This window comes from Pseudophryne corroboree, chromosome 2, assembly GCF_028390025.1.
Source record: "Pseudophryne corroboree isolate aPseCor3 chromosome 2, aPseCor3.hap2, whole genome shotgun sequence".
In the NCBI taxonomy this organism is placed as follows: domain Eukaryota; kingdom Metazoa; phylum Chordata; class Amphibia; order Anura; family Myobatrachidae; genus Pseudophryne; species Pseudophryne corroboree.
Genome location: NC_086445.1, coordinates 448,272,657 through 448,286,194, shown reverse-complemented (window position 1 = coordinate 448,286,194; position 13,538 = coordinate 448,272,657). Strand labels below are relative to the sequence as shown.

At 46.1% G+C, this 13,538-nt stretch overlaps 1 protein-coding gene across 3 annotated transcripts in view; it reads left to right on the top strand.

Moving 5' to 3' along the window:
• ZZEF1 (zinc finger ZZ-type and EF-hand domain containing 1) overlaps window positions 1-13,538 on the top strand; it is a 404,243-nt gene that overhangs the window by 99,329 nt on the left and 291,376 nt on the right. For all 3 annotated transcript variants that reach the window (XM_063953702.1, XM_063953701.1, XM_063953700.1), the window contains exon 11: window positions 11,182-11,327. In XM_063953702.1, the coding sequence (XP_063809772.1) occupies window positions 11,182-11,327 (146 nt within the window). The remainder of the gene's footprint in view (window positions 1-11,181; window positions 11,328-13,538) is intronic.

Here is a 13,538-nt window from a genome sequence, read left to right as displayed (position 1 = left end):
CCAAGGTTTGCATTTTAACAAAACCATTATCAATTTCAGGCACTACCGTTTAGCCTGTCCTCAACACTTATGGTATTCACAAGGGTCATGTCTGTGATGTTTGCTCATCTCAGATACCTAGGAGTGATAATATGTTGATAGTTAGTACTAAGATGATCTCATCAGGCTTATCTCAGCAAATAATCTTTTAAAAGGCCTTACTAAATGTATGATGTCCTAGTTCAGCAGTTATTGTTCACACTATACCTAGTCTCGATGCTCTTGTGCATTCGACTGTTAGAAAAGATGATGCTGTGTTACAGCTATCCATTTGAGATTATTTCACTCACGTTTTTTTCAGCTAGACCTTCTCACACAGTGGTCAAGGTCTCGTATACAAATTCATTCTGTTCTGATTGTATCCAAGGGCCAAAGTGTCTACTCTGGTTGCTCCAAACAAAATTCTCTCGCTAGGGAACAGGTTTGGAGTCAGGACTTGGAAAGTCTATTGACTGTTGTAGATCTTTGAATGTTGGGGATAGCTTTCCTACATTGTCAATTTCAGTCTATGGTTAGACCGAGAAAGTTTACTGTCAATAAATTTGTTATACCTCTTAGCAATTTTCACTGTTCTCCAACAGGCAGTCTACAGACCAGTCTCAGTCTGTTCAGCTTCAGGCAGGCAATGCAACGGCTGTCGCACACAACACATGGATGGCCTTGCGAGTTGTGGCTCGTCTTCTAATTTTGCTTAACATCACCAAATATTACTATCAGCAGTGTTCATTCAAGGAGTAGACATCTGGTAAGCAGTTTATCTAAGATTCAGGATTTTCATCTAGGGAAATTGGGCATTACATCCACAAGTGTCTAGATGCTAGTCCAGCGATGGTGTTAACCACAGGTGAATATTATGGCATTTTGCTAAAACAATCATCAGACACAGATATGTGTCCAGGACAAGAGAACCATAGGCAGTGACAGTGGATGCTCTCATGATAGCGGGGCCATACAGCCTTGTGTATCTATTTCAACCATTTCCGCTGCTTCCTCAGTTGCTAAAGCGGATCAAAGAGTCCACACCTGTCATACTAGTGGTGCCTCATTGGCCTCGGAGAGCTTGGTTTTCGGATCTCCGCGGACTACTTGCATACGATCCGTGACTGCTTCCATTAAGTTCAGACCTTCTGCAACAGAGTCAGTTCTTTATCCCGATTTACCACAGCTGCGTTTGACAGGTGGCTGTTGAAACTGCTCTCTTAAGACGAGAGGGCATTCCAGAGTCGGTTATACCAACCATGTTACGTGCTAGGAAGCCAGTTACAGCAGCTCATTATCACAGGATTTGACGAGCTTATATAGGTTGGTGTGAAGCTCGGAAGTTTCCAACATCTTCTTTCAAGTTATCCCGTCTTTTCTATTTTTACAGACAGAGTTAGAAGGAGGACTACGTTTAGTGACACTAACAATGCAGGTTCTGCCTTGTCAATTTTCTTTCAGCGCTATTTGGCTCTTTTGCCAACAGTACATACGTTTTTGCAAGGTGTCCTTATAGTTCAACCTCCGTTTATACCACCTACAACTCCATGAGACTTTAATTAGTTTTAGACTTTTTGCATTCCTCAACTTTTGAACCCTTACAACTAGTGGATGTTAAGTTTCTAACTTGGAAACAGTTTTTCTATTAGCCATAGCTTCGGCAAGGCGTGTGTCAGAATTGGGTGCGTTGTTATGCAAACTACCGTATCTGGTGTTTCATGATAACAGAACGGAACTTCGGACGAATCCCGCTTTTCTTCCAAAGGTAGTATCCTCTTTTCCTATAAATCAACTAATCGTAGTTCCTGTTTCTCAGAAGGTTCAGGATCTCCAGCTTCTTTGGATGTAGTTCGTGAGCTTCGTAATTATGTAGCCCGAACTTCAACAGTACGTAAAACAAATACATTGTTTGTTCTCTATAACGTAGTCAAGATACGTTGGCCAGCCTCCAGACAGAGGTTTGCTAGATGGATTAAGCTGACCATTCGACAGACTTATTTTCATGCTAATCTACAACCGCCTGCATCTATTTCAGCACATTTCACGCGTTCTGTGGGAACGTCATGGGCAGCAGGTTGTGGGGCGTTCACAACACAACTTTACCGTGCATCTACATAGTCTTCAGTGCACACGTTTGCGCGCTTTTACAAGTTTGATACTTTTGTGGCATCAGCATCTAGCTTTGGCCGTTTAATATTACAGGTGCCGACCAACTCTGCCGCCCAAGGGGGAAACTTTGGTACGTCCCAAGAGTACTCCAGTGACCCCTAGTGGATGAAAAAGAAAATAGGATATTGGTTTTTACCCGATAAATCCTTTTCTTTGAATCCATAGGGGTCACTGGCAGCCCACCCAGAGCAGTTTCACCTGTCTTGTGGTAGGTTCAGTATATCTTATTGTAACACATTTTCACCGGCTTGTTGGAAGGTTACGGTGATTGTTATCTGTTGTCGTGTCAACTTTTCAGTTGTCCGTTATGTTATAATGTTATATGTAATTCTCCAATGTTCATCCTCTCTTTCGCTCCTGTTCAGCCCAGCAAAAAACACTGATGCATCTTGGGAGTATGGAGGGGAAGGACATTTTACACACTTTAAATATTTAGATGTGCCTATCCCTGCTATCGCACCATCCATATCCCAAGAGTATTCCAGTGACTCCTATGGATTCAAAGAAAAGGATTTTCCTGGTAAGTACCAAAATCCTCTTTTTTTCCAGCGTGACATACACATGCGATTGCACACTTGCATGGCGTATTTACACTCCCCCTGGGGGCCGCGACTATCTGAACGCAGGACAGCAATGTTTGCGGCCCAGTGATCAGATCTGAATCACCCCCTTAGCCCGTAGATTGCAGCAACCAAGCTACAGCAGATGTTTTCTGCTGGAGGACAGGTAACTTTTCTTGCAGGGCTAGGTAAAGACTTTGTAAGTCTACAATCAATTGTCTGGTCATTTTTGCATTTTGATGTTCTGAGGTAGACGTTCTCGACATTCAAGGAGTATGTAGTTTCTCTTTAGGGAGCTCCAGGTCAAACTCATTTTGAAGTGGAACAAGACCTACAATCGTCTGTCTAGCCATGTCATCAGTCTGTTCCCATGAGCATGCCGGTCTCTTGCTGTCTTTCAATATTTGGTGTTCAAATGCTGATGAGTACAGACACCAACCTTTTAGGTTGGGGAGCAGTCCTGCTTCAGGGTTGCTTCTAGACTTCCAATCATCGGGCCGGTTTCCGATTTGTATGCACATGCCTACGCAGCTACAATTTTTCAGCCTACGGATTTGTTCATCATTGCAAGTGATGCAGACGTCCACTGGAGTCTTTGCAAAGTCCTCAGCAACTATGTACACATACGCAGCAGTGACGCAAGAACGAGGAACATCGGCTCCCCGAGTGAGTTTGTGGCCTCGGCAGTAGTGATGTTGGTGCCATGTTTCTCCACGTACATGATCACAGCTACAGGCAGAAACACACCCCTAAAATGACTGTGATGCGCCTGCATTTATGCCGCCACTCCCTGCTACCTCCCTCAAAAGGTCTCTTCCTGTCAATCAGTGCTTTAAACCTCACTGTGATTGGCATCGCAAAGGTACATTGGCACCAATAATCGCTTAGTTGCGCGAACACCAGCATGCGTAAAAATTGGAATTAGGCCTAGTGTCCTGAAGTGTAGTGTTCTACTGTGTGGACAGCCAGTAGTTGCACCTGAATCATCAGGTGAGTGCCTTCTGTCTATGTGAGGGATCTGCCATATTAAGCTAACCGTTTTGACCATCATGGCCATACTCATTCTTGGGCGTAGACCATTTTCTCAGTCATCAGGATCTACATCTCAGTACATAGTCGCTTCGTCCAAAACTTTATTCACCTTGCCCAAAGATGGGTTCAGCCAAATGTTTCTGGTAAATGCCATATTTGTGTAGTGGGGTTTTTGACTTCTTCTCTCCAGGGGTGATGCTCCAGAGGATGCTAAAGAAAAGAAAACAAGAAGGCATCCATGGATGCCCATTTTATATACAGTAGGTGCTTTTCACTGCTTCTACTGAGCATACCCAGGTTTTTGTGGTCTTTTACGTGTTCCCAATGCCCTCGTGTTGGAGGACTAATAAAAGAGTAATTTTATCATAAAATATATAATATATATTATTGTATTTGTTTAAAATATGTGTGTTTATAGGTGTCCTTTGGAACTAGGTTTATTTTTGCTAGGCACGGTTATGGAGAATTGTCAACCCTCTGCTCCCACTGTTCCCCCACTGTTTTCTCAATATCCTATAATGGACTTTAATGTAAAAATCCTTGTCATTTATGAATAATATAGAAACTACAAAATGTACTTAATATTGTGAATTAGTGTATGATATACTGACTGAAGACCATAAATACAAGTTTTCTTTTGTCTAATGATACTACAGTATAGTGTCCAAGACTGGCTGGTTACCAAGAGAAAATAAGATTATACAGGTTGAGTATCCCATATCCAAATATTCCGAAATACGGATTATTCCGAAATACAGACTTTTTTGAGTAAGAGTGAGATAGTGAAACCTTTGTTTTTTGATGGCTCAATGTACACAAACTTTGTTTAATACACAAAGTTATTAAAAATATTGTATTAAATGACCTTCAGGCTGTGTGTATAAGGGGTATATGAAACATAAATGCATTCTGTGCTTAGACTTGGGTCCCATCACCATGATCTCTCATTATGGTATGCAATTATTCCAAAATACGGAAAAATCCGATATCCAAAATACCTCTGGTCCCAAGCATTTTGGATAAGGGATACTCAACCTGTATCAATGTGAAAATGACTTGGCTTAATAAGTAGGCCTCCACAGGAGACAAGGGCACTCTAAGACTTTAGATGGGTGTGAACTGGCTCCTCCCTCTATGCCCCTCCTCCAGTCCTCAGTTAGATCCTGTGCCCAGAGGAGACTGGATGCACTGCAGGGGAGCTCTACTGAGTTTCTCTGAAAAGACTTTTGTTAGGTTTTTTATTTTCAGGGAGCACTGCTGGCAACAGGCTCCCTGCATCGTGGGACTAAGGGGAGAGAAGCAGACCCACTTTCCTGGACTGATGGGCTCTGCTTATTAGGCTACTGGACACCATTAGCTCCAGAGGGTCGGAACACAGGTGTCGTCCTTGCTGTTCGTCCCAGAGCCGCGCCGCCGTCCTCCTCACAGAGCCGGAAGATTGAAGCCGGGTAAGTATAGGAAGCAAGAAGACTTCAAAGGTGGCAGAAGACTTCAGATCTTCATGAGGTACCGCGCAGCGGTCGCGCTGCGCGCCATTGCTCCCACAACACACACAGGCACAGCAAGGGTGCAGGGCGCAGGGGGGTCGCCCTGGGCAGCAATTTTTTACCTCACATAAGACTGGCACACATATATAGATACTGCGGAGGCAGTATATAATAAATCCCCTGCCAGTATAATAAAAATAGCGGGACCGAAGCCCGCCGTCGAGGGGGCGGAGCTTGATCTTCCAGCACTAACGGCGCCATTTTCTCCACAGCATGCTGCAGAGAAGCTGCTCCCTGACTCTCCCCTGCTGAACAAGTAACAGGGGGCAAAAACGAGGGGGGGGCACATTTATTTGGTGCTAATTCTATATATAAAGCGCTGTACAGGCTGGGACTTTGTTTCAGTATCTACTGGCGCTGGGTGTGTGCTGGCGTACTCTCTCTCTGTCTCTCCAAAGGGCCTTATTGTGGGTCTGTCCCCATATACATATATCCCAGTGTGTGTGGGGGTGTCAGTACGTGTGTGTCGACATGTTTGAAGCAGAAGGCTCGTCTAGGGAGAAAGCAGAGCAGATGGTGGTGGTGTATCCGTCGGCACAGCCGACACCTGATTGGTTGGACATGTGGAATGTTTTAAATGCTAATGTGGCTTTATTACATAAGAGATTGGACAAAGCAGAGTCCAAGGACAAAGCAGGGAGTCAATCCATGGCTGTTACTGTGTCACAAGACCCTTCAGGGTCCCATAAACGTCCCTTTTCCCAGATAGCAGACACTGATACCGACACGCATTCCAACTCCAGTGTCGACTATGATGATGCAAGGTTGCACCCAAGAGTGGCAAAGAGTATTCAATATATGATTATTGCAATAAAAGATGTTTTGCATATCACACAGGACCCCTCTGTCCCTGACATGAGGGTCTGCATGTTTTAGGAAAAGAAGCCTGAGGTAACGTTTTCCCAATCTCATGAGCTGAACGCTTTATTTGAAAAGGCTTGGGAAACTCCAGACAAGAGACTGCAGGTTCCCAAGAGAATTGTTATGGCGTATCCTTTCCCCTCAAAGGACAGGTTACGGTGTGAATCCTCGCCCACGGTGGACAAGGCCTTAACGCGATTGTCCAAAAAGGTGGCACTACCGTCCCCGGACACAGCGGTCCTAAAGGATCCTGCGGATCGCAGGCAGGAAACTACCTTAAAATCAATTTATGCGGCTACGGGAGCCCTGCTCAGACCTGCAGTAGCGTCGGCATGGGTGGGTAGCGCAATTGCAGCTTGGGCTGATAACTTGTCATCTGACATTGACATCCTAGATAAAGATAGTATTTTGTTGACCTTAGGTCACATCAAGGACGCAGCGTTATATATATGAGAGAGGCTGCGAGAGATATTGGGCTTTTGGTTTCAAGAGCCAATGCCATGGCAGTTTCTGTTAGAAGGGCCCTGTGGACCCGTCAATGGACAGGTGATGCTGGCTCAAAGAGACATATGGAGGCTTTGCTTTACAAGGGTGAAGTTTTATTTGGGGAGGGCCTCGCGGACCTGGTTTCCACAGCTACTGCGGGTAAGTCTTCTTTTTAGCCTTACGTTCCCCCACAGCAGAAGAAAACATCTCAATACCAGATGCGGTTTTTTCGGTCTCATAAGTTCAGAAAGGGGCGTGGCTCTTCCTTCCTCGCCAGAGGTAGAGGGAAAAGAACACCAGCTACGGCTAGTTCCCAGGAACAAAAATTCTCCCCGGCCTCTACAAAATCCACCGCATGACGCTGGGGCTCCGCGGCGGGAGTCCGCTCCGGTGGGGGCACATCTTCGACTCTTCAGCCAGGTCTGGGTTCAGTCGGATTTGGATCCTTGGGTGGTCGAAATTGTATCCCAAGGCTACAAGCTGGAGTTCGAAGATGTGCCTCCACACCGATTTTTCAAATCTGCCTTGCCAGCTTCTCCGCCAGAGTGGGAAATAGTTTCAGCGGCCATACAAGTGATTATCAGGGCTCCCCTAGTGCAACAGGGGAAAGGGTTTTATTCAACCCTATTTGTGGTCCCGAAGCCGGATGGCTCGGTCAGACCAATTCTGAATCTAAAATCCCTAAACCTATATTTGAAAAGGTTCAAATTCAAGATGGAATCTCTCCGGGCTGTGATCTCCAGCCTGGAAGGGGGGGATTTTATGGTGTCACTAGACATAAAGGATGCATACCTTCATATCCCCATATATTCTCCTCATCAGGCATACCTGAGATTCGCTGTACAGGATTGTCATTACCAGTTTCAGACGTTGCCGTTTGGGCTTTCCACGGCCCCGAGAATTTTCACCAAGGTAATGGCGGAAATGATGGTGCTCCTGCGCAAGCAGGGGGTCACAATTATCCCATACTTGGACGATCTCCTGATAAAGGCAAGATCAAGAGATCAGTTACTAAAAAGCGTGTCTCTCTTCCTGAGAGTACTACAACAACACGGCTGGATTCTAAATCTACCAAAGTCGCAGTTGGTTCCGACAACTCGGCTGTCATTTTTGAGCATGATTCTGGACACGGAAAAAAGAGGGTTTTTCTCCCAATGGAAAAAGCCCAGGAACTCCAGAACATGGTCAAAGACCTGCTGAAACCAAAAAGAGTGTCAGTTCATCAATGCTCTTGAGTATTGGGAAAGATGGTGGCGGCCTACGAGGCCATTCCGTTCGGCAGGTTCCATGCGAGAACTTTTCAGTGGGACCTTCTGGACAAGTGGTCAGGGTCCCACCTACAGATGCATCGGAGTCCCCCAGGGCCAGGGTCTCTCTCCTGTGGTGGCTCCAGAGTGCTCACCTTCTAGAGGGTCGCAGGTTCGGCATTCAAGATTGGGTTCTTGTGACCACGGACGCAAGCCTCCGAGGATGGGGAGCAGTCACGCAAGGAAAAATTTTTCAGGGAATATGGTCAAGCAGGAGGCTTGTCTACACATCAATGTGCTGGAATGAAGGGCCATATACAACGGCCTGCAACAGGCGGAGGATCTTCTTCGCAACTTACCCGTTCTGATCCAGTCGGACAACGTCACAGCTGTGGCGCATGTAAACCGCCAGGGCGGGACAAGGAGCAGAGCTGCAATGGCAGAAGCCACCAGGATTCTTCGATGGGCGGAAAATCATGTAAGCGCTCTGTCAGCGGTCTTCATTCCGGGAGTAGACAACTGGGAGGCAGACTTCCTCAGCAGGCACGATCTTCATCCAGGATCGTGGGGACTTCATCAAGACGTCATTGCAGAGGTAACAAGTCGTTGGGGTCTTCCTCAAATAGACATGATGGCGTCACGCCTCAACAGAAAGCTTCAGACGTATTGTTCCAGGTCGAGGGACCCTCAGGCAGTGGCGGTGGACGCCCTGGTGACACCGTGGGTGTTTCAGTCGGTCTATGTGTTCCCTCCGCTTCCACTTATCTCAAAAATATTGAGAATCATAAGACGAACAAGAGTGCAGACAATACTCATTGTCCCAGATTGGCCTCGAAGGGCCTGGTATTCAGATCTTCAGGAAATGCTCACAGAAGATCCGTGGCCTCTTCCTCCCAGGGAGGACCTGTTGCAACAGGGGCCCTGTGTGTTCCAAGACTTACCGCGGTTACGTTTGACGGCATGGCGGTTGAACACCAAATCCTAGCTAGGAAAGTTATTCCGGGGGAAGTCATCCCTACTCTAATCAAAGCTAGAAAGGAGGTAAAGGCGAAACACTATCACCGTATCTGGAGGAAATATGTATCTTGGTGTGAAGCCAAGAATGCTCCTACGGAAGATTTTCAGCTGGGTCGTTTTCTCCATTTTCTACAGACAGGAGTGGATATGGGCCTAAAGTTAGGCTCCATTAAGGTGCAGATTTCGGCCTTATCTATATTCTTTCAGAAGGAATTGGCTTCTCTCCCAGAAGTCCAGACTTCTGTAAAGGGAGTGCTGCAAATCCAACCTCCTTTTGTGCCCCCAGTGGCACCGTGGGACCTTAACGTGGTGTTACAGTTCCTTAAATCACACTGGTTTGAGCCTCTTCAAACAGTTGAATTAAACTTTCTCACGTGGAAAGTGGTCATGTTGATGGCCTTGGCATCTGCAAGGCGGGTGTCCGAATTGGCGGCTTTGTCTCACAAGAGCCCCTATCTGATTTTCCATGTGGATTGAGCAGAGTTGAGTGCTTGTCCTCAATTTCTGCCTAAAGTGGTTTCGTCGTTTCATATGAACCAACCTATTGTGGTACCTGTGGCTACGGGTGCCTTGGAGGCTTCCAAGTCCCTTGATGTAGTCAGGGCCTTAAAAATGTATGTAGCCAGGACGGCTCGGGTTAGGAAAACTGAGGCACTGTTTGTCTGGAATGCAGCCAACAAGGTTGGCGCTCCTGCTTCTAAGCAGACTATTGCTCGCTGGATCTGTAACACGATTCAGCAGGCTCTTTCTACGGCTGGATTGCCGTTACCAAATAGAGGTAAAGGCCCATCCCACTAGGAAGGTGGGCTCTTCTTGGGCGGCTGCCCGAGGCGTCGCGGCATTACAGGTTTGCCGAGCAGCTACTTGGTCGGGTTCAAACACTTTTGCAAAATTCTACAAGTTTGATACCCTGGCTGATGAGGACCTCATGTTTGCTCAATCGGTGCTGCAGAGTCATCCGCACTCTCCCGCCCGGTCTGGAGCTTTGGTATAAACCCCATTGTCCTTACGGAGTCCCCAGCATCCTCTAGGACGTAAGAGAAAATAGATTTTAAACCTACCGGTAAATCTTTTTCTCCTAGTCCGTAGAGGATGCTGGGCGCCCATCCCAGTGCGGACAAATTCTGCAAAGCTTGTATATAGTTGTTGCTTACATAAGGGTTATGTTACAGTTGAGATCAGTCTCTGGCTGATGCTGTTTTGTTCATACTGTTAACTGGTTTAGTATATACCATGTTGTATGGTGTGGATGGTGTGGGCTGGTATGTATCTCGCCCTTAGATTAACAAAAATCCTTTCCTCGTACTGTCCATCTCCTCTGGGCACAGTTCTATAACTGAGGTCTGGAGGAGGGGCATAGAGGGAGGAACCAGTTCACACCCATCTAAAGTCTTAGAGTGCCCATGTCTCCTGCGGAGCCTATCTATACCCCATGGTCCTTACGGAGTCCCCAGCATCCTCTACGGACAAGGGGAAAAAGATTTACCGGTAGGTTTAAAATCTTATTTTTTTCTCACCCGATAAATGACAATGTTAATGGGCGGTAACACATAGAATCTGGGATAAATTCCTGGACATATAATTTAACATCATTTGGCCACCCAATAACGGGCTATTTTTTGGATTGGCAGTTTCTTTTTGGATCTGCTCAGACCTGAATAGAAATCCCTATTAAGTGCAGCCTGCGGTCTGCCTTCAGGGACTAATTGAGTAGCTCAGTTAGACCTCTGTAAATGTTCATGGCTACTTGAATCCCCCCCCCCCTTAAGGTGGGTACACACGCAGTGTGATGTGTAGCCCCAATGCGTCGGATGCTCTTCAGCCCGACATATCGGGCGACCATACGCACAGAGCGATCCAGTGCACAACCACCCGCTATGCTGCCGACCCCCGCATAGCGCTGCATGGGATCGACGGCCGCTTCCCCTGATCTTTTGAACATGCAGTAAGATCTGGAGAAGAGACAGACTAAACCACGGGAGCGCACCATGCGCGATATCGTGCATACACACAGAGCGATTGGTCATCCGATCAATGGGGAAAGTCCCGATCGTTGTCCAAATCGTTCCGTGTGTATGCACCATTAGATTGTACTTGTTGATTACTTTATTGCTTCTGTATAATGTCAATAAACACTAATTGCACACACTATTTATAATTAACACTTTCCTTATCAAAGGCAATTTTGGATTATCTGTAATCTAACTATTACACTTCAGTACTTTCAAATATATTACCTTTCAGGTACGGAGAGGTGCCATCGGTGCGAAGTGTGGCTTTGTGTTTGCTTACAATTCTTCAGAAAAGTTCCATGCAGAAGAACATTTTAGAAGATTTGAAAAATTTGATACATGGAAATTATCTGAATTCAGGCAGTTCGTGAAAGAAAGGTAAGGAGTATAATACTGCTGTTCCATTGTTTGCATCTGAAAGGTCCCCCAAATTTTTGACTATTTATTTATTTATTTATTTATTTATTTATTGATTGACAAATTAGTTAAATGATGGCTATTAAAACCTGATTCCATATCATTTTCTTTTTTAACAAAATACAAAATCAAGTTTAAATAGCTATTTAACTAAGTTGATTTAAAAAAAAAAATCAACAATTTGGGGACATTTTTCAAATAAAGTTTTATATTTTAATCAAATAAAAATCCTTACTGTATTACCATTACCTGCCATTTTCCTGCCTGCACAGCCCTGGATGGAAGAACAGGTCCCTCCACAGCAACTCCAGCTATCAGTACACGGTACCAGGGGGTTGTAGAAGGGAGGGAAGGCTGTAAAACGAATGTCTCTCCTATTAAGGGACACAGTCAGCGCTGACAAGTGGTCTCCCTTTGCTGTAGGCGCTGTGTGTGGGTTGGCTTCGATCTTTGTATCTCTCTTGCCTTTCTTGGGGGGTAACTCTGTCTGCCCCCACCTGTGTGTGCGTGGAGTGTTTGGTGGTCTCCTTTAGCTATATCCAGGGACACTGTGTCATATGCTGCAGAGGATTTATCCTCCTAGGATGATCCCATTCCATGTAATCAGGTTTAGCACAGATACTGGTTTAGCACAGATACCAGCAAGGGAGCCTGAGTGGTTTTCCTCTATCAAATCTTGGATTTCTCAGATTTCTGACATGGTTGCAAGTAATGAATCTGCAACCCAGGTATTACAGAGCTCTATGGCAGTTTGGCCCGGTCTGGTACCTCAGGACACCCCGATATATACCCCCACAAACGCGCGCTTGTGCATGTCACATAAGACGACACGGATACCGATTCTGACACTACAAATGGTGATGGGGATGTGTTGCGGGGGTTCGCATCTCTTGTAAAGGGGGTGCAATTGTTGATAGAGGTTATCAGGGATGTGTTAAATGTTAATGATACCACACCTGAGCAGGTTGAGGAGGCTTTTTTCACTGAAAATAAAAAAGCCTCGCTAACATTCCCTGCGTCAAAGGAATTGAATGCTATATTTGAAAAAGCATGGGAAATCCCTGAGAAAAAATTCCAGGTCCTTAAAAGGGTACAGGTGGCATTTCCTTTCCCTGAGGAGGATAGGAAAAAATGGGAAAACCCGCCGATTGTTGATGCATCTGTGTCCAGACTCTCAAAGAAGGTGGTTTTACCTGTTCCAGGATCTACTGCCTTAAAGGAGCCGGCTGATAGAAAAATTGATAACACGCTTAAATCAATGTACACTGCTTCTGGGGCCATATTACGTCCCACTATTGATACTGCATGGATTGCAAAGGCAATAGTAAAGTGTTCGGCTACCTTACTTGAGGATTTGGATACGATGGATAAGGGATGACGTTGCTTTGTATTTGCGTAACATTCACGATTCTGCAGGTTTTATGGTAGAATCCATGAAAGACCTGGGTTCCATGGCTGCGGGAATATCTTCCATGTCTGTTTCAGCTCGTCGGGGACTGTGGCTGCGCCATTGGTCGGCCGACGCGGAATCCACAAGAAGTGTGGAGTCCCTACCCTATACAGGTCAGGCTCTCTTTGGGGAGGCTCTAGACGTGTAGATATCCACCGCTACAGCGGGTAAGTCTCAGTTTCTTCCCCTAGCAGCACCTGCTCCGAAGAAATCCTTCTCTTCTGTTGCAACGCAGTCCTTTCGGCCTAACAAGCCTAGAAAGGCCAGACCGTCCAATACCTTCTTTAGGGGAGGTCGTGTTAAGTCCAAGAAGCCTGCCGCTGCAGGTTCCCAGGAACAAAAGCCTACTTCGGGTACGCCAAAGTCCTCCGCATGACGATGGCCTGCACGCCCCGGTGGTGGGGCCAGTGGGAGCGAGACTCGGACACTTCAGTCATGTCTGGGTTTCGTCTGTCCTTGATCCCTGGGTGATAGATATTGTGTCTCAGGGATACAGGCTGGAATTTCAAAGTCTCCCTCCTCATCGCTTTTTCAAGTCAGGCTTACCAACTCTGTTTGAGAACAGCACTGTACTACAGGATGCTGTCCAAAAGCTGAGGTCATTGTGCCAGTGCCACCTCACATGCTGCCCAAAGGCGAACCTTTTCGTGGTACCGAAGCCGGATGGTTCGGTCAGGCCCATTCTGAACCTAAAATCATTGAACCCCTTTTTAAAGGAGTTC